General features: G+C 37.7%; 4 protein-coding genes and 1 long non-coding RNA gene across 6 annotated transcripts; 1 reads left to right on the forward strand and 4 right to left on the reverse strand.

The window, feature by feature from the left end:
* Position 1: 1 nt before the first annotated feature.
* On the reverse strand, positions 2-7,304 carry LOC106434981 (beta-glucosidase BoGH3B). The gene is made up of 10 exons (XM_013875843.3): positions 7,274-7,304; positions 6,836-7,097; positions 6,554-6,758; positions 6,288-6,378; positions 6,073-6,215; positions 5,762-6,005; positions 5,562-5,666; positions 5,297-5,479; positions 5,018-5,222; positions 2-586 (listed from the first exon to the last, which is right to left on the reverse strand). The coding sequence occupies exons 2-10, from the start codon at positions 7,065-7,067 to the stop codon at positions 99-101; spliced, it is 1,896 nt and encodes a 631-aa protein (XP_013731297.2). The 5' UTR covers positions 7,068-7,097; positions 7,274-7,304; the 3' UTR covers positions 2-98.
* LOC106419819 lies at positions 808-4,905 on the reverse strand. Of its 2 annotated transcripts, XR_007331275.1 has the most exons (6): positions 3,694-4,905; positions 3,468-3,616; positions 3,283-3,397; positions 3,017-3,194; positions 2,753-2,935; positions 808-2,671 (listed from the first exon to the last, which is right to left on the reverse strand). It is a non-coding gene; the product is annotated as an uncharacterized LOC106419819 (long non-coding RNA). The 2 variants fall into 2 exon arrangements; XR_007331274.1 differs by having other exon boundaries at positions 3,468-4,901.
* A 703-nt stretch (positions 7,305-8,007) lies between the features above and the next one.
* On the reverse strand, positions 8,008-14,534 carry LOC106435023 (5-methyltetrahydropteroyltriglutamate--homocysteine methyltransferase 3, chloroplastic). Its single transcript, XM_048771859.1, has 13 exons — positions 14,278-14,534; positions 13,604-13,957; positions 13,432-13,519; positions 13,003-13,130; positions 12,495-12,886; positions 12,252-12,415; positions 12,091-12,171; positions 11,846-12,012; positions 11,664-11,769; positions 11,334-11,584; positions 11,053-11,254; positions 10,208-10,586; positions 8,008-8,707 (listed from the first exon to the last, which is right to left on the reverse strand). The coding sequence occupies exons 1-12, from the start codon at positions 14,424-14,426 to the stop codon at positions 10,221-10,223; spliced, it is 2,448 nt and encodes an 815-aa protein (XP_048627816.1). The 5' UTR covers positions 14,427-14,534; the 3' UTR covers positions 8,008-8,707; positions 10,208-10,220.
* On the forward strand, positions 8,541-9,512 carry LOC106386983 (inactive protein RESTRICTED TEV MOVEMENT 2). Its single transcript, XM_013826813.3, has 2 exons — positions 8,541-8,674; positions 8,792-9,512. Exons 1-2 carry the CDS (start codon positions 8,575-8,577, stop codon positions 9,382-9,384), a joined length of 693 nt encoding a protein of 230 aa, XP_013682267.2. The 5' UTR covers positions 8,541-8,574; the 3' UTR covers positions 9,385-9,512.
* Positions 14,535-15,149: 615 nt separating the features above from the next.
* LOC106435039 (molybdopterin biosynthesis protein CNX1) lies at positions 15,150-19,564 on the reverse strand. The gene is made up of 13 exons (XM_022712341.2): positions 19,289-19,564; positions 18,897-19,023; positions 18,566-18,696; positions 18,143-18,244; positions 17,968-18,051; positions 17,661-17,888; positions 17,264-17,454; positions 17,070-17,174; positions 16,649-16,942; positions 16,154-16,311; positions 15,976-16,082; positions 15,671-15,727; positions 15,150-15,585 (listed from the first exon to the last, which is right to left on the reverse strand). The coding sequence occupies exons 1-13, from the start codon at positions 19,484-19,486 to the stop codon at positions 15,349-15,351; spliced, it is 2,019 nt and encodes a 672-aa protein (XP_022568062.2). The 5' UTR covers positions 19,487-19,564; the 3' UTR covers positions 15,150-15,348.
* Positions 19,565-19,866: the final 302 nt, after the last annotated feature.

Genomic DNA, 19,866 nt, shown 5'->3' on the forward strand with positions numbered 1-19,866 from the left:
CTTGATTAAAGCTATCAAAATTATTTAAAATATCATTTTATAGAATTTTTTCTTAACTAACTTTCAACATTGGCGCCAATCAAACACTAAACGAAATCTCAAAGCTGTTTATTCGCCTTTGTGGTCAACCCGAATCCAAACGGGTACAACGGGTCATAATGCGGGTCACCAACGTTCATAGGCAACTGATCCACTGTCCTGAACCACGTCCTAGCTAGCTTCCCGGTGAATCCATAATCTCCGAACAAAACATCAGCCACTCCCTGCCCTTCCGTTCCTGGAAGCCACGCCGCAACCAGAGCGTCGATCTCACTCACGTATGGCTGCATCATCACCGGACGTCCGGAGATAACCACCACCACGCATTTCACCAGCCCGCACACGTTCTCCATTATTCTCGGACCCGGTTCGGCTATGGTTAAGTTCGTGCTGTCTCCGTATCCCTCAGCGTACGGTGTCTCCCCGATGACCACGATCGCGTAATCCAAGTGGCTTGAGTTTACGAAGCTGGTGTCTGGATTCTCGTTGTAGACGACTTGCGTCGTTGGATCCACCGTGTTCTTCACTGCGGTGAGGATCGTTGTACCTGCAAAAGTCAATATTAGATTAGTAACGTTCTGTAATGATCTTAGCATGTCTGAGAAGCACTAGAAAGGTCATAGCTTCTGTTATAAGGGATGCAAGAAGCTAATGCGGAAAACAGCATAAATAAATGACACAGAGATATTTAATTTTAGAAAGCTATTTCAGATTTTAGAGTATAATTAGAGACAAAAGAACATAAGATATATATATATATATATATACTAGTGGTATTCCGGCGCTACGCGCCGGGTTCCTATATTTTATTCTTACATGAATTTACAATTCATAAACTTAGTAAAGAAAATATGTTCAAAAATATGAAAATATTTTGGAAGAGAATGATATTTTTTTCGTTCAATTTGATAGTGGTTAGCGAATGTAGTGCATTACTTTGTTTTGAAGTTGCTTAGTTTAAAGTAGAATAGCATACATGGTTTTGACTAATCGATTCAATAAAAGTAGAATAAATAGCCGATAGTTGTGACAAAGCTAATTTAGTTGGAATTTAATATGAAGTAAAGTTGATGTTTTATTCAGAGAACATACTTATACAGTTAAGTACCAATGATAGATTATTGAAATCAATGATAGATTGTTGTGTATTGAGCCTATAGATGTAGACTTGGAGTGTGCACCGTGGATTCGCTCCTGAAGGTCTTGTTTAGTGTGAGAACTCAAAAGAAAGAAGTGGTTGTTAATAATTATTTGGTTATTTTGTGTGAGTTCAAATTTAAAATCAGTATAAGGTGTTATAGCTATGTCTTATAGATGGTGAATTTAAGTTATCGATTTTCTTGACTTCTTGTAACATTTTGTTTAGAGGATCATTTATTCAAAAGGTTTGTTTTTTTGGATGAATGTTTGTTTACGTTAGATTGTTAATTTTTATCAGAATTATCTCTAATAATTTTTATTTAGTGTGGATTTGTAAGAGAGCATTATATTATATGTTTTTAATTGACGTTACATTTTATTAATAATATAACTATTATTTACCTTTTGTTCAGGATTCTTATGTTTTAATTAAGCAGCGATATTTGTACTATTTATTTCAAAGTTTTCTTAGGGTGCTTAGTTTTTAAACCAATTGATCATATAATGAAGCTTCTGCTAATTTAACTTATATTTGTTTAATCATTTCTATTTTTTTTTCTGTAGACGTTGGATGAATTATATAGACTGTATTTTTATATATCTAGTTACGTAATGAACTGGGATGGTAGGAGAGTTATAATATAGTCCTTAGTTGGGGATTAGGGACACATGAGCATTGCTTGTAGATATACGAATTTAAAAAATATTAATTTCTGGTGCATTTGATATTGTTGATATAGAATTTAGAAACCTGAAATATGAATTTTATGAGTGCATGTTTGATGGAAAACCTCTGGTTTATGCTATTCGGTTAGGAGACCCCACACTTGTACGTCAAGTAAAGGCATTTCCGACTCCCCTCGAGCCTATCTCTAAAGATTCTTACTAATGCAAGCGATGCAATAATTATTATTTTTTCTGTAAATTGTTTTAGTGTTTTTGTATGTATGGATGACGGAGAAGTTAATGTCTATTATGGTGGAAGCTTAAACTGAAACTTTATAGGAGAACTCAATACATAAGGGAGAAATAATCTTTGACCCAAAAAAAGGGAGAAATAATCATTCTTAAAAAAGGTAAAGACTGGAAATGTTTTTTGCTCATCTTTGAGAAATGTAAAGGACAAACTGTTCCGGTCTTTTAAAGTAGTAATAATTGTTGCATAGATGGTTCATGTTGAGTATGTCACAACTTGGTGGGTTTGGAGCCTTCCCATGTTGGTTAGATATCGGGTCTTCATAGGAGTACTATAGACACTTAGACATAAACTCACACACACTTAGACGAAAGAAGTTTGTGTGATTCAAACCTCATCGGTGGAGCGTTACTTATCACCAATCTGTGAATACTTGCTCTGAAAATTCTTCTGAGTTTGCCATCGAGGATTATAGGAGGGTGCAAGACTTGCAGATGGATGACTTGGTATGTGGTAGGAGCTGTTCTGCTCTCCATATTTCCCTCCAAAGAAGACGCAGATGAGCTCTGCATTATACTACATTTTATAACAACCACCACGTCACTGAGTATTTTTTTTCAAAAAAAGGGAAATAGATGCTTATTGTTAGGTTCTCACAGGGGACTCATTCTACACGTGCTTTCTTCGGGGTATTCTTTCCAGAATAACTTGTTCTTTCGCTGCTGCTAAACGCCCGGGAAGTGAAACATCAGATGTAGTTGCTTGCTCTGCAACTTTGCAAGTGTTAGCAAGTCTTGCATATGATCCTGGTGTGTCAGCTTCAGGGACTTGTACACCTTCCTGTTATCAACATAACAAAGTCTGTCACCATTTCTTTTTATAACCAGTAAATTCACATTAGGAGAAGTTACTAATACTCACAGCAAAGGTTGGCATAGGTGCAAGCTCTCGTGCAGGAAATATGAGGGAAATGGTAAAGGTTTGGTGGTTTGCAGTAAAATTGAAGTCTTTTAATCTGAGCTGGAAGGTATAGGTACTCCCAACAATATCAGCCAGTGATCGAGGCAGGTCAGTGTCAACCTGAGCATTAACATATCCCCTGCAAACCAGTCAAACCCATTATATATGAATCACTTTGCACAAATAATAATAGACGCTGATATTTAGAGGTTTATTATAGGTCATACCACAATATGTGCAGCCTCAGAAGCTTCAATGCCAGTCAGTTTAGTCACCTTCGTATCAAAGCCAAGGAAAGCCGATGTGCCAGTGTCGTCTAACACAAAAAGTATCACCCTGTACCTGTCGTAAGGGAAAGAATATTTTGTTTTTGCTTCCAATACACAGAAATTGAAAGTTCAAAATTACTTACCTGAGTTCAGCCACAGCATTAGTTTATTGCAGGCGACACATGTGAAGAAAGATTCCTCTCGGACGAGTTTCTTTGACCACCCGAAGCAGCCAATGTAACACCAACCCTCATCTTTCTGAATCGCAGTCACTACAGAGAAACTCAATGATCTGTCAAGTTTAGGAGAAGAACACAATTCTGAATTATATTCTCAAAGAGTCCTAAATTTGAATATAACAGACTTTACCTGAGGATCAGCAGTGATAATAAAACATTTAAAAAGCTACATTTGTCTTCTGCCCTGGGTTTTAAATAGCGATTCCGAGGATTGTGCTTGTGGAGAAGAGGTACAGAAAGTTTTCAAATACTCGTAGAGCCGTCAAACCATAGATGCTTTCGACGTGAATCTTTTGAACGACGTTGAAGTGAACAACTGAGGTTGCATCATTCACTACTCCTTCTCCAAGGACTAAGCTGTATAGCAATGGAGTCTCATCTTGATGGAGAATATGTAATGTTAACATGGATATTGTAAAATCTTGTAAACATACAAGCTTGAGAAGAAGGAATCTCAGGACAGAGATACTCTTTTCAAAAATCAAGAACCTGTAGAGTGCAAACAGTATCACTTGATGAGAATATGCTTCGGATGGCTGAATCAAGAAAAGAAAACATTCACTCTCAAAACCATCTAAAACAATAAGATAAAAAAATAAAATAAATGCTGCAGATAAAAGACAATATAAGGTCTCACCAAGATAGTCTCGAGCAGTCAATCCCTTGAATCCCAACTTGGGAGACAGCCACCAAGTGCCTGGTTCAGATGATGATTTAAAGTTTGCATCATCATGGTCGTCAGTCAAGGCATACAAGTTTGAAGAATGTAAAAAGGATTTTTTACCAAACAAAATAATGGTAGTAGAGATGAAAACACCAATCACACCAAAGGACAGGATGGTTAAAAAGCTGTAAAAAAGGTTTGAGTTGATGTGGGATGCGAAGAGGTCGATTGAATGAATGCTTCCCAGTGGAAATGGTGTGGTGGGTTAATCATGCAAAAAACTCAGAGTCAATCATGGATTAATGGAAGTTTGAGACCCTACGGAGGAGATCGGAACGGCGATTTAGTTTCTGAAGTTTTCATCGGGCAGTCTACATAGGTCGCTAGCAAAGAAGAATAAACCTAAAATTAGTGAGCTTGTCATAATATTTCAAAGGTTTGGGCTTATCATAATGTTTCAAGAGGCCCAGTCATAAGCTGTAAAAATAGCCCAGTCCAAATAGCGGATGAGATAACCGGAATAGAAAAAATAAATTCAGACGACGCAGTTGGTTTGGTTTGGCGACACGTGGCGAAAAAAGCCCCACTCTTCTTGAGGATGTGGAGGAAGGAGGAGAGAGTATACTCTACTTTATTATATAAGATATATTTATGCCACATATCAAAATTTTTTATTTTCTAAATGATGATTTAAACAAATGAAGAAAGGATGATTCTGTTACAAAAAAAAAAAAAAAAAAAAAAAAAAAGAAGAAAGGATGATTCATTTGAAAGGTGTGTTTGTGTATACCTATGGTGAGGTTATTGCTATTGAGGCCTTGCCAAGTGATTGTCCAGCCTCCACATTGGTATCCCAAGTTATCAGCGTGTGTTCCGGCGACAAGGATCTTTTTGGCTTTCTTTGGGAGAGGAAGCAATGGCTCATCTGCATTTTCACCATTCTTTAACAGCACCAGAGATTTCCTCACTGCTTCCCTAGCTAGCTCCCTGTGTTCCTGTTACACGGACCAGAGTTTGAGTTGAATTCTCTGTCAGTCATGTCTTGTCGTTATCTTGAGATTTTACAGACCTTACAGCCGAGCTTGTTGGCCAAGCTATGATCAGCCATGGGATCCTCAAAGAGCCCCATTGTGAATTTGACTCTCAAGATTCTCTCCACGGCATCGTTGATTCTGCTCATTGGGATGTGTTTTCTCTTCACTTGACTGGTTAAGTCGTCGATTAACTCGGTCAAGTTTGATGAACCCATGATCTGCATCAGAAGACATTTAATCATATCAACTATCAAGTGCGTTTTATGATTTCAAAACAGCAGTGAAGTTTATGAGACTCACCATATCGATTCCAGCAGTGATAGCAGCATAAATAGAATGTGAATAGTTAGCATGAATAGGTGTAGTGATCCAATCAACACCTAGAAAATCTGAGATGACAATGCCCTGCAAAAATATTTAAAAACCATTTCATATTTTATCTACTCAAAATGTCTTGGTCAAGGCGTCAAGCAGGCATTAATTCTATGATTAGTGGTTACCTTGAACTTCAACTTCTTCTTGAGGAAACCTGTGATAAGTTTCTTATTGGCATGCATTTTCAACCCGTTCAATGACGAGTATGACACCATAACTGTTGCAACGCCCTTGTTTACCGCATCGTAGTAAGCCGGCATGTGAATGTTGAGCAATCCATTTGAGTTAATAACCGTGTCGTTAGCGTTCATCCCTCTCAATGTACCTCCATCTCCAACAAAGTGTTTGGCACAGGCTGCTACTTTGGTCCTGTAAGTGTTTATTAGTTCAGTGTCAACTTCATGAATCTTTGCTTCTCTAGAGATAATGTACTTACTTTCCAGCCACGAAAGGAACACCCTTTTGACCCCTGGGAAGGTCACCTTGCAAACCAGGTATGATCTCAGTCATCTTTTGAACTATTTTGTGATCCTCACTGTAGCTCTCGTAGCATCTCCCCCATCTAGGGTCTCTACACACCTGTTCAAAGTGATTAACTACAACAAACAAACTATGTTTCTGCTTCGGTTCAGTTAAGATTTTAGTACTTACTGCAATACATGGAGCAAAGACATATTGGATTCCTGTTGCTCTAACTTCAAGAGCTGTTGCTTCACCAATCCTCTTCACAAGGCCAGGGTCCCTAACAGATGAATACAACAGTAAGAAAACAATGTCCATCAAGTCACTAGTTAAAAGGATTGTGTTAAGTTCGGGAACTTCCAGCTTAAAACCAATTGGCGATAAGTGGATTAACCATGTTCTTTTATATATTAATTAATTATTTCTCTAGTTATCGATTCTTTGTGAGAGCTTGCCTGGTGACTCCGAGGCCTACGTTATGGGGGAAAATGGTGGCATTGTACGCATTGTTGTGACCATGAAGAGCATCGATCCCGTAGATAATGGGAATACCTAAGCGGGTCGAAAGAGCTGCCTTTTGGATCTTATTCACCATGTTCACCCAAGCTTCTGGGGTGGCGTTTGGCGCCGGCACGCTCCCTCCACCGCTAAACGCACTCCCTGCACACGTAGTACTGAAAGATTTGAGTATTCGTATAGGTTTTGAACAATTTTCTGCGGTGGGACAAGAATCATACCGATGAAGTATTTTTTAATGACTTTGGTTGTGGCATTGACGCGTTCCACCTGAACCATCTGCCCGAGTTTCTCTTCAAGAGTCATATGACCCATCAGGTTCTTGATTCTTACTTCCAATGGCTCTTTCGGGTTTTTGTACTTGGCGTTTGCAAGTGGCTCTTTGTTAGCTGCCACGGAAGAGCAGAGCATGAGAAGCCCTAACGTGTGTAGAAAGTAACTCAGAGTGCACATCTTTGCTTCCTTCACTCTCGACACCTGCAGCTGATTAACAATAAAATAATTCAAGAGTGAGTAACCATTTGAGAAGAAGAAGACAAAAAAAAAAGAAAAAAAGAGATGTGAATATGTGATGACGACGACAACGATGAATGTTACAATGTTTTTAATGAGACAATAAAGAGGTTGAGATATTGTTGTCTTGAATGGGAGATACGCACCTTAAGAGGTTGAGAATCTTGTCTATGTTCTTGTATTTGTTTTGATATGACAATATATATATATATAGTCAGAAAAAAATCTTTGAAAAATATTGTTTAACTAATTTGCCAGAACATACTAAAAATATTAGTTTGGAGTAACTTATTTTATTTTAAATAATTGATGAGAATAATCCTTTTTTAAGTAGAAATTTATTTCCTTTCATGCGATTTATTTATTTTCAGAGAAATTATTTAGTTGGGTCCATTTAGTAACTTTCTTTGTCTTGGAACAAGAGAGGTCCCCATATCGTGCTCGGTCCTGGTTCACTTATGGACCCAGAAGAGGAAGAACACCTTAATAGCTTGTCTTTGATGTGAATGGTAACTTACTCTGTTTTTTTTTCTTTTGAGTGCTTGCGACAATGTTGATTTCATGATAATGTTTGTAATTTTGTGGTAACCCGGTTTTGTAATAAGCTGCATGTATAAATAACCGATAAAAACATCTTCAACTTTTTATGTTTTTTTTTATTTAAAAAAAAATCGTATCTGTTAAAAGATATTAAAATCAAATTTCTAATGTAAAATAAATTTTTATTTCAAAGGCTGATGAGGTGAGCATGGCAATGAGAACAAATGTAGAAAATGCTCAAAGAGCTTTATTTAAACAGAAATAGAGATAGTTTATTAAAGCTTTATTGAACAAGAAAGTAAAGAGAAGAAAGAAGCTGAGATTGTCTGCAAGAGTTAAATGTTTATAAAACTGATATTCATAAAGATGAAGGTTTGGCTGCTAGAAACGCAGCCTTGGTTACAACTTCAGAACTGTTAACGACATATATATATGAGTCTATAACCCTAGTGTAAAAGCTTCTAATGGATCATAAGGTTGGGCTTTTCTTTGGGCTTCAATAGGCAATTGGTGATTTTGGTGTTTGGATTCATCATCCTCCAACGTTGCATGTGTATAAGAAACTATTGTTTTCATGCATAGAATAATAATATAGAATATAATAAATAATTATCCCATATGTTGAAACTCTAATTTAGTCGACAGGCAAATAATAAAAAGAGATACTTAATATTAAACTCAATCCAAAGAATAATTAAAATCTTCAAGACAAAGAAAACTCAAAGAAGAGAAAAGAGCAAGTTGGAAAACCCAAAGAATTTAGCCTTCGTTTCTTCAAACTAAAACCAAATCAAACAAAACTCTTTGCTGTCTAATAATCTTCTTCACCTATAAAATCATTTGATATCTTTCTCTGCTCTCTCACAACACAAACACATTACTTATAAACCAAAGTAAAAGAAGAGGAATGGCTAACTTTGGAACAGAAAGAGTTTACCAAGAATTTGAGCCTGCCACTAGGTGGACCTCTGAACCAGACGCCGAGATCCTTGTCGCTGATCTTCCAGGTTCCTTTTCTTCTTCCTCTTTTATTCACTTCTCTACATTAGAAAGAGAGAACAGGGATTAATAGTTTGATATCAGCAAGCAAAGCAAATCTCATAAGCATTATCTTCTGTGGTTAGGGTTTAAGAAAGAACAAGTTAAGGTGGCGGTAACCTCAACAAGGAAGCTAAGACTAACAGGAGAACGTCCAACAGGCGGAAACAAATGGATTCGTTTCCACCAGGAGATTCCCGTTCCTTTGACAGTTGACATTGACTCGGTTTCAGCTATGTTCAAAGATTACAAACTATACATCAGACATCCCAGAATCAAGACAGAAACCCCTCAAACTAAGCCACCAGCACCGGTCAAACCACTGGTGGTCGCAAAACCCCATGATCAACATGAGGCAAAACAAAGCCATGGTTCTAAGCCAAACGATCAGCTGAAACATGATGCAGAGCAAAAAGCAGGGGAAGTAAAGAGTGGCAAAGAGGGATTAACTGGTGAGCCTAAAGGAACTTTGAGTTCCAAGGATCATGAGGAGAAGGACAAAGTTGGAGCCAAATGGTTTGAGAAGTACAGAGAGGCAACTGGAAATGTGGTAAAGGAAGCTAAGAGCAAACGGCAGCTACTTTGCAATTTGACTGCTTCGATTATATTGGTTCTGCTAATCCTACTGTATGCTAGAAATGCAGTACGTTCATCTCTGGTCTGGAACTCCGAGGAATGAGTTACATTTGCTTCTCATGATGTATAAGAGCTTATGCACAGAAAACAAATAAATATTTGATAATTGCCCTATATATATATGCATGTACACAAATTTGTGATAAGAAAATGAAAACTCCATTTTACAGATTTCTAATTAGCCTTAGTGAAACTTAATAAGAACTACAAAGTATAACCCTACAAGAATTGCTAAAAAGTGGAAAATTCTACAAACTATGATTAAAATCGATACTCCCTCTGTTTTATATTAAGTAACGTTTTAGTTTTTGAAATTTGTACCATTATAAGTGTGATTTTACATTTTCAATAAAAATATTAAATAAAATTTCCAGTTTTTACCCTTATTTTTAATTCATTAATTAATAAAATCAAATAAAACAGTGTATTAAATAGGGTTAAAATAGAAAAATTACTAATTTTATTAATCTTTGTGGAAGTAAGACTTGATAGCCTAAGAGCATCTCCAAGGGCACTCTATTTTTTCCTCTATAATTTACACTAAAATAGAGTAACTCTATTATAGAGTTAAATTTGCTCCAATGGTTCACTCTATAATAGAGTTACTCTATAATAGAGTGAAATATAGAGTATTCTTATTTTTTTACTCTATATTTGGAGTAAAAAAATAAGATTACTCTATATTTCACTCTATTATAGAGTAACTCTATTATAGAGTGAACCATTGGAGCAAATCCAACTCTATAATAGAGTTACTCTATTTTAGAGTGAAATATAGAGAAAATTATAGAGTACCATTGGAGATGGTCTAACCAAGTAAATAAAAGAATTAAGTGAAAAAAAAGTGGCAGTATTAGCAAACTTACTTGTGGGAAGGCTTTAAGACTTTATCAGCTCAGAGCGGACTAGCTTGGCAGCAGCAACCATGTTGCTAAGTGCGGATTTAACTTCAGAGTACTTCCGCGTCTTTAAGCCACAGTCAGGGTTCACCCAAAGGACTTTGCTGTCCAGAACTGCAAGCATCTTGTTGATACGCTCAGCTATTTCTTCAGCAGATGGGATACGAGGAGAGTGGATGTCATAAACCCCTGGACCGATTCCTGCACCGTATTTCACTCCTTCGTGGAAGACTGATAAGAGCTTCTCATCTGAACGTGAGTTCTCGATAGTGATCACATCAGCATCCATGTTTATGATTGAGTGGATGATGTCGTTGAAATTTGAGTAGCACATGTGAGTGTGTATCTGCATGAAGTACAAGAGAGCATGAATAAATTTAGTTATGTTCCGTAGTTCAGTGATTAGTTCTAGGCCTGTGGGTTCGGTTTCTTCTGTTAGTTAGGATTGGTTAGTTCGGGTCGATCAAAATCTGGCCGAAGTGAACCGAAAAAAAATTCGGTTCGATTACAAATTTTGTTACCAAAGTTTTTGGTTTTCGGTTAAATTTTTGGTTTAAATTGCATAAAATTCGTTATTTTAGTTCGGATTTTGGTCAGTTCGATTTGGAATTTTTGTTAAAATTGGTATTGTTTGGTAAAAAGTTTTTTAAGAAAACCGAATTAACCGATTACCGAACAGAAAACCAATTTTTTTAGTCGTCGAATCGAACTAAACCGAAAACTGAACTTCAGAAACCACATGAGGCTCAACATACTGGTAAAAAAATATGATTTCAAGTGGAAGTGAGAAATAAGGTGAGATAAAGATTGACCTGAGTAGTGTCTTGCACATCACAGTTTGTGATTCTGAACGCGTGTACGGCCCAGTCAAGGTAAAACTCTTGCTCGGACCTCCTCAGCGGCAACCCCTCTCTTAATGCAGCTTCATCAATCTGAATCACAGTGATACCAGCCTTCTCAAGGTCCTCCACCTCATCTTTGATAGCAAGTGCAATTTGAAAACACGTCTCATGCCTATTTAACATCATTAACAAGTGAGAACGAACACCATATAGAGTGAAAGAGAATTTAATAGGCTTTAGTTGTCACACACCTGGGCTGGTCATTTCTAACAAAGGACCAATTGAGAATTGTAACAGGGCCAGTGAGCATCCCCTTCATAGGATGTTGGGTCATCTTCTGCGCCATTGACGACCAGAAGACAGTCATTGCCTTTGGTCGTGTGACATCACCGTAGATGATAGGTGGCTTGACACAGCGGGAACCGTACGATTGGACCCACCCGTTTGATGTGAACGCAAAGCCAGACAGCTGCTCACCAAAAAACTCCACCATATCGTTTCTCTGCAAGACTATGACATATCAGGAAGGTAAAGAGGGTAATAGTTCGAATAGTAAGCCTAGGTTTCAGTATATTTTCCACCTCTGCCTCCCCATGCACCAATACATCAATCCCAAGCTCTTCCTGAAGCTTGATAACCTTTTCAAATTCTACTTTGATAGCCTGAACATAGTCAATATCTGATATCCTGCAATTGCATGAATATTAAGTTTAATGACAAAGTTACAATTTTTCAGATAAATCATCGGATTAGATAGGCCTACTTTTTGGCCTTGAACTCTCTGCGTATTCGTCTGAGATCTGCGGTCTGAGGAAAAGATCCAATTGTAGTTGTTGGAAGAGCAGGGAGGTTCAGCTTCTTCTGCTGGGATCGTAGCCTAGCACTTACTTCTGTAGAACGGCGGTGATCAGATTTCTTCACTGCAGCAACCTGAGTAAGAAAGTAATTAAAGATACAAGCTCATGCTATAAAAAACTTAGAAGAGCTATTTGTTAGAAAACCCCTTACATCCTGCTGTACAGCGGCATTTGTCACCCTTGGAGATGATCTTCTAGAAGCTTGTCCCATGGAATTAGAAGAAAACAATGCCTACAAAGGAGGGCCAAGACAATACAAAGCTGAAGGTTAACAATCCTTGAAGGTTCGAAATATACAAATGTGCGCCTTACCTCATCCTTAACTCCAGAGAATGATTTAGCAAGTGCATTAACTTCAACAACCTTCTGTGCAGCAAATGCAAGCCATGATTTGAGTTCTTTATCAAGTTTAACTTCATTCACCAAGTCCACAGCCGTATGGAGCAGAGAGCACGAAGTAGAGACTACAACTTTGTCTGCAAAGAGAAAGAGAAAGATTTATATTGATCTGAAGCTAAAGCAGGAAAAAAAACAAAAATGTTATTTACTGATTACCTTTGCCAACAATCTCTTCAAGAGACTGTAGTGTCTTGAGTGAAGCAGAAAGATCATTGGCCCAAATGTTCCTTCCATCAACAACTCCAGCGAATAGTAGCTTTCCACGAGGAAAATCCCCTTTGATCAAATCAAGAGTCTCCAGTCCACGGACGAAGTCAAATCCAAACCCGGTTACACACTTCAACGAGGTTAGTGTCTTGTACGCTTCAGCAGGAACGTCTGCGAAGTATGTGGCGATAAGAACATTCAACCCCGCCAAAGATGACTCCATGTGAGAGTAGGCATCCGAAAATGCTTGTAATTGGTTGGTGTCAAGATCCATTACAAGTATAGGCTCGTCGAACTGAATCCATCGTGCGCCAGCAGATTTTAGATCATCAAAAACTTCTCTGACAAAATAAATGCCACAGAAACCAATTAACGTCTCGAGCATTGTCCAAATGAAAGTGTATCTATGTATTTGTTTCGTCTAGCGAATTTCTAAGAACCTTAATAATATTCTTACTTGTAGATGGGAAGAATCTTGTCAATCAGAGAAAGAAGGCAGAAAGATTTATCAACACCCTTTGCTGGTTTTGAGAGTAGCAAGTAGGTCATGGGACCAATGAGCACGGGGACTGTGTCAATGCCAAGCTGTATCATGAACAGCCAAAAACACATATATGAATAAGAACCTTGGAAGATAAAATAGGAAAGCTGAAGAGAAATATAGAAGAAAAAGCAGTGTTCTAAAATCGTAAATCAGACCTAAACCAAATGTTAAAAAAATCGGTCTAGTCACCCGCCTAATCAACAATCTCAAAGCGCCTAGTTACCACCTAACGGTTTCTTGAACATTGAGAAAAGGCAATACCATGAATGTTCTATACCCTTATCAAACTACAGTACAGCTTAACAAAAAGCTATGAAGTGAGAAAGGTTCAAGTCAACTTACTGCTTTGGCCTCCTTAAATTCATCCACAGCCTTGTGAGATGCATAGGAGAATTCAACATCAGGACCCAACTCAGGAACAATGTAATGGCTGTTCAGAACTTTATTAGCATCACATCTGAACAAAAAAAAACCTTCTCTACAAACAGGTAAGAAAGGGGATTCATTTACTTACTAGTTTGTATCAAACCACTTGGTCATCTCCATAGCAGGAACAGAATCGTTTCCCCTAGCCATGGAGAAGTAAACATCAAACCCAATCTCACCATTTTTCCAACCATATCTAGACGGAACAGCACCAAGCATCGCTGTTGTATCCAACATCTGGTCATAGTATGAAAAAGTGTTGCTGGGGATATACTTGATCCCTGCATCAGCCATGTGTTTCCATATGGAGTTTCTCAGGTTAGCAGCAACAGTTTGCAAATCATTAGCAGCGGTTTTCCCGTCCCAGAAGGACTCCAATGCAAACTTGAGCTCTCTTTTGGGTCCGATACGGGGATACCCGACGATGTGGGATGACATTGCTCTATCTCGTGACAAAAAAATAACAACTTGATTAGAGAATTACATACAAATAAATAATACAAATGGATGACAGGTAACAAACTGATACTAACAGTAAACAGAGCAAAACCCAAACACTCTTTAACAATGAGCAAAGAGACCAAAGAACAGAAGCTAATCACTAAAAAAAAACCATAAGAGAACACATTCATCAACCTTAACGTAACTCTCTTTTCATTGAGTTTGTGAATTCATAATTATTTTTAATTAAATTATGAAACCATAAGGAAAATAAATAGAGCTGTAAACAACCTAACAAGAGAAGAAAATGAAAAATGAAACCTGACGAGGTAGAATCCGTGACGGCGGGGACGGCGAGAAGCGGTTGCAAAAAGGAGAGACGGAGAATAGGAAGACGGTGGCGGAAGAGAAGGAAGGCGTCTTGGAAGCGAAGGCAACGGCGAGACTCTCTGAAGAGCGAGCTGACCCATTCCTTATATGTGTTTAAAACTGCTCTCTCCTATTATTTCTGTTCACAGTGCCCGGGGAAGAAGGAGACTCTCACACACACCACTATCTGCATTTCATTTCCCAGGTTTTTTAAGTGATTTTTAATGCAATAATTATCATACAAAAATAATTCTCAAATCGATTATTATATTTTTAACAAAACTGATTTATTATAAATTGTAAAAAAATTATTATGATTATGTTATTGGTTTATATATTTTGATTAATTTAGAAATTCATATAGTATTTATAAATTCAAGTAAAATATACAAATCCGGAGGTTTTCTGTCAGATTTGAGTCTTTGTATTTTTTACTAAAAAATTCAAACAAATCCATTCAAATCCATTATAAAATCAAATATATTAGTAAATCCGTACGATTGAATAACACTTGATTTGATATTGAATTTATGAATCATTAAACCAATAACACATGATTTTAATACAGATTTGAAAATCACAGAACCAATAACACTAGATTTAGTTCGAATTTTCAAATCCATTAAAATACAACAACCAATAACTCCTACTTATAAAAATTCACATTTTACATTTATTTCCATCACTTTACTGGTTTATAAAATCCACATTTTGACAGTTTTACTTGCATTATAATAAAATTTTCATATATATATTTTTCTAATAATCTTCATAACTAAAAAAGTACTTATTTTTCCAGATTTCTTAGTGTAAAGCATTAATAATTGATATTTCCAACATTTTTTTTTTCTCATTTAAGCGTGAGACAGTTTTACAGAAAGTAGACATTATTACAAAGTTTACAACAGAGTCTTTAGCATCACCATATAGTTGGGTTTTATTTATGTAACTCAGTAAAACGTCTCAAAAAGTTCTACAGTCGCTTGGGGCTTTGATTTCACTGAGGGGTGAAGCTGGGAAGTTTCAGTGAGTACAAGAACAGCCAGCATCTTTCGTCTCTTCTGCTCCCTCGTAGGCCGCCTTATAGCTTTTGTCCCATGTATCAGCAGCAGGTGCGGGGCTGGCTTCTGCATGAGGTATGTGCTTCGGATGTTTCTCTCTCTTGTCTCCTTTGATCTGCTTTAGAGCGTGTTTCAACGCTGGTAACAGTGCCTCCATACACTCGGCCACTGCATTTGGATTCCCGGGCATATTGATTATCTGAGAGACCAGAAACAACTAGAAGCGTGAGTGGTGACAACTTTTAGAGATGATAATACCAATTTGAACTTAGAGGTGATAATACCAATGTCGAGCCTCTGATTCCTGCTGCAGAGCGTGAGAGCATCGCAAATGGCGTTATCTGCTCACAGAGAAAATAGCAAAACGGGATCAGGTAACTACTACTCACCGCCACTCTTTTCCAGGATGGAGAAGAGCAACAACCATTCAAACCAATTTAAAAAAATTAGTAACCAAAATCAAATCTGTATGCATCGTTTCCGTAGAGATCAGTTTGGGGTTGAGTTAATGTTTTAATATCCTTGATAAAATTAAGTTCCTGGTTGGTCCTGTTTTTCGAGTAAAAGACAAGAAGGAACAAGTACTTACCTTTAAGCTCTCTTGCATCATAACAAAGAGAAGACCGGGTGTTTCTCTCTCGATCACTTGTTTCGTTGCTTCAGGTGTTATATCTCTTGGAGTGAAGCCAGTACCACCTAAATGCAAGAAGCAACTCCATCAAAATATGATTACCAAATCCACGATACGTAACTAGATGTTTACATACCAAGTGTAAGAATGAGATCTATTTCGTCAACATCGCTCCATTTCTGAAGAATGTCTTTGATCCTTTCAACTTCATCGGGGACAACAGCTGTTGCAACTACCTTCGCTCCTCCCAGTTTCTCAGACGAGGAATCAATCACTGATACAGCCCTGGGCCCACTGCACGAAGAAAAGTATCATCACACTTACTCTGAAGTAGAGAAACCAGGGAGAAAAAAACTATCAAGAAAGGGATTAAGTTGTTTATGCGGAATGGCATCAGGATGAGATTTTACCTACAAGATGTAGCAAAGCACTGTGGTGCTTCCTTGTCTCACTATGACAAGGAGCAATATTACTTAGCGTGTTACTGTGGCATCGAATTAGTGACCTCACCAGAATAACGAACTGGAGAGATGTATCTAGATGCTCTTTCTTTATCGAAATTTTTAGATAAGTCTTAGAATAACTTCTCACTGTATTTTATTCTAGAGGAGGAGGTTAACAGTAAGCATACCTTCGATCAGGTCCAGCCCCAGCTGAAACCGTATCACTGACAGTAAGAATAGCCACTTTATAATCAGGCCCCGGTACTTCATTGTTCTTCATTTCTTTCGTAATAGATTTTGGTTCTGATAATGAGTTTTTTTTATCTATAGAGAAGCCACTGATATCGGAAACGATTACAGCTGATACAGAAGTTCCAGCAGAAAGCACTTTCCCCGTAGCAGGCAACTCCAACAGAGCATTAGCCGACCTCATACTTAAAAGCCGACTGCTCATCTGATGTCCTGTGCTCTCAGCAACAAATCTGACATCCAGGTATATATTATTAATCTATTTAAGATAGTAATACGTAATGCAACTTTCAAGAAAATCCATGACAGTCCACCTAGGTTTTTGACTCAAAAGCAGACTTAGTTATGAAAAAAACTCACCCGGAAGTCCCTGATCCATCGTTCTCTTTCCATTTGATGATGGCTCGATGAAACTCCGGACGAATGGAATCTGACTTTATGGGCTGCTGCAGTCGAGCTTGCACTCTGCACAAAGATTAGACGGTAATCTACCCTTTCACTGATGATCAAATTAAAGGAATTCATTAACAACAAAAAAAATTAACTTCGGTAACCTCAGTGGATGAGGGCTTGTCCATCCTGCAAGCTGGCGGATTGCAGGCACAACAAAGAGATTGAAACAAACTAAACAGCTTACAGGATTCCCTGGTAACCCAAATGCAAGGACTGTTTTCCCCATCACACTTTTAGTTGGTTTTGCACTGATCTCAGCAAACGTCAAAGGTTTCCCAGGTTTCATTAATACCTGAAGCAAAAATTATATATGAAATCTTCTCAGTTCGATCTGTATATCAGACTAAACATGGTCAACTTGTTGAGCTAGTTGAGAAATCAATCAGAAGAGGTGGATAAAAGACTGTCAGAAAACATAGAAGCCATTTATTCTGCTTTTAAGTACAGAAAGAAATAAACTCCCCAGAGATGATTGAGGAAACTAATACTGCTTATTACCTTGCTGAAATGTACTTTCCCTTTCTCTTTGAGCAATGGCTTGACAAAGTCCCTGTCTCCCATTGAAACACCACCAGAAGATAAAATAATATCGACTCCAGAGGATATGGCTTCATCCAAAACTCTCTCAAGCTCTTTTCTATCATCTCTGACGATTCCGAGGTCAACAACTTTGCATTGTTGCTGCATCACTGCTGCTACTAACATTGCTCGATTCGAGTCCCTAATCTGCAGAGAGCCAATTGATTAGCCACTAAAGTAATATTGGGGTCCAAGATTTCAGAGAAATCTACATTCTGCATAATACCTGACCACGACCTAAAGTCCCAGCTGTCGGCTCGACAAGTTCATCCCCAGTAGAGAGAACAGCAACTGTTGGCATAGGGTATACCTACATGGAAGTTTTTTTTTTTTTTGTTTTGGACAGTCACAGAACTTCTAGTAAATTTGTAAATATAAAAACTGATATACAGCAGCAATACCTTCACCAAGGTTACTCCTGCAGTTGCTAACAAGCCAATTTCTGAGGCACCAATCCTTTCTCCAGTTTTTAGAACAGTTGCATCTTTCTCAATGTCACAACCCTAACATATAAGTTGAATGAATCTTGTGGAACTCTCAAACAATAATCAACATAAAATGATTCCAAACAGCTGGAAAACCGCCATTTCATTAACGTTTTAAGTTTGATGGTTGATAATAAAGTATGTTAATTCAAGTACATATCCTGATATCCAAACCTGAAACGTTATCGTGTTGCATGCATCCTAAAGTTTATTTAGAACAATAAATGGAAATGGACTAAAGAGAACAGTACGATAATACAACTATTTAGCAAACAGTCAAGGAGGCCAAAGATATCAACTACAAGATTGGTTATATAAGGGGGAAAAAATGAAACATACCACTCTACGGATGTCAGTGCCTTTCTTGGTTTGAATCAGTATTTTGACTCTTCTTGGCTCAGTTGAGACGTCTCCAATTACTTCAGTGTCCTCAACTTGGACAACTGCATCGGCACCATCAGGTATAGGTCCTGAAGAGCAACGTATCAAAGACAGAAAGGGTTAAAATCAAAGAAAAAACTACTTCCCAGACACTTCCCCACGCAGATACTACCAAATGGAAAACTGTAGTTATTGAGTGAAAATGGATAAAACATAAAAGTCAGGTACAAAGTTATCATATGAGCAAATGATATAAATCATGAGTAACTCTGAATGCAATTATACTAACCACCAGTTGTAACATAAGCCACAGTTCCAGGAGTAACAGTCACACCCAGGCCATCATTCCCAGCTCTTGATTCTGTAATCACCGGGTACTCTCCAGGACCATCTGACGCAACAACCGCGTACCCATCCTAATCAACATATATAAAACAACCATCTCCAGTTATTCAAGTACTCTCTCTCTAAAACTCATCACCAGATTAGCATTTCTCATCTCTATATTTTATAAATGTCCCCAAATCAAACATCTATCAGAATAAAATAGAACCTCTACTGAAATCAAATCTATTCAACCTCACTCGCACTAAAAAAAACTAAAAATGTTCATTTCAAATCAAGTCGATATAATATTCTTTAATCTCCTTATGGATTCGTTATAGATTGAATGATATTCACCTTGACGGAAGCTGGATACGGAGGCAGAGGATCAGGAGCGCGAATATCCTCCGCCAATACTTTTCCAAGCGCTTCCTGCAGCGATACGACTACGGGAGGCAGCCGCTCGGAGACGCTGAGTACGATCCTAAGAGCTTCCTCCGTCGGTATCATCTCCGTCTTTTCGTTGCTGCCACAACAACCTTCACTAGCATCCATATCTTCGCTGTTTGATTAGAGAGACGACAGGTCACTTGAAATTCCAATATGAAAGGTCAGAGAGGCGGAGAGCAAAGTTTGACGGCTTGTTTGGCAATCGGATTAGATCTGACTTTCATTTGGAAGATTAGGTTTGAACCGGTATTTTTAAACATGGACCAGACCGGCGGTAGCACCTAAACCGTAAACTGTAACATATTCGGGTAGGTATGGTAGATAATATATTCCAATAATTAAACCGATAAGAACTGTAGTAATTCAAAAAATTACAAACAATCAAATAAACCAGATAAAACCCAAGCCAAAATCATTTTTATATGCTATTTAATTTTAAAAGTTAAGATTGTAATTTTTTAGTTTGTTATTCACTTTATTTGTAT

The sequence above is a fragment of the Brassica napus genome, chromosome A3, assembly GCF_020379485.1.
Source record: "Brassica napus cultivar Da-Ae chromosome A3, Da-Ae, whole genome shotgun sequence".
In the NCBI taxonomy this organism is placed as follows: domain Eukaryota; kingdom Viridiplantae; phylum Streptophyta; class Magnoliopsida; order Brassicales; family Brassicaceae; genus Brassica; species Brassica napus.

What these genes read in the sequence shown, in the direction of transcription:
- LOC106435039 (XM_022712341.2), bottom strand. Translation starts at nt 19,486, where the DNA reads ATGGATGCTAGTGAAGGTTGTTGTGGCAGCAACGAAAAGACGGAGATG. An exon ending in GGCTTATGTTACAACTGGTG is followed by an intron (nt 18,697 to 18,896) that starts GTTAGTATAATT and finishes GTTGCTCTTCAG; the next exon opens with GACCTATACCTGATGGTGCC. An exon ending in TGATGCAAGAGAGCTTAAAG is followed by an intron (nt 15,728 to 15,975) that starts GTAAGTACTTGT and finishes CTCTGTGAGCAG; the next exon opens with ATAACGCCATTTGCGATGCT.
- LOC106434981 (XM_013875843.3), bottom strand. Translation starts at nt 7,067, where the DNA reads ATGTGCACTCTGAGTTACTTTCTACACACGTTAGGGCTTCTCATGCTC. An exon ending in GTAGGCCTCGGAGTCACCAG is followed by an intron (nt 6,379 to 6,553) that starts GCAAGCTCTCAC and finishes TTCATCTGTTAG; the next exon opens with GGACCCTGGCCTTGTGAAGA. An exon ending in AGAAGAAGTTGAAGTTCAAG is followed by an intron (nt 5,667 to 5,761) that starts GTAACCACTAAT and finishes ATATTTTTGCAG; the next exon opens with GGCATTGTCATCTCAGATTT.
- LOC106386983 (XM_013826813.3), top strand. Translation starts at nt 8,575, where the DNA reads ATGGCTAACTTTGGAACAGAAAGAGTTTACCAAGAATTTGAGCCTGCC. An exon ending in CCTTGTCGCTGATCTTCCAG is followed by an intron (nt 8,675 to 8,791) that starts GTTCCTTTTCTT and finishes TTCTGTGGTTAG; the next exon opens with GGTTTAAGAAAGAACAAGTT.
- LOC106435023 (XM_048771859.1), bottom strand. Translation starts at nt 14,426, where the DNA reads ATGGGTCAGCTCGCTCTTCAGAGAGTCTCGCCGTTGCCTTCGCTTCCA. An exon ending in AAGATTCTTCCCATCTACAA is followed by an intron (nt 12,887 to 13,002) that starts GTAAGAATATTA and finishes TTATTTTGTCAG; the next exon opens with AGAAGTTTTTGATGATCTAA. An exon ending in GTTAGAAATGACCAGCCCAG is followed by an intron (nt 11,255 to 11,333) that starts GTGTGTGACAAC and finishes GATGTTAAATAG; the next exon opens with GCATGAGACGTGTTTTCAAA.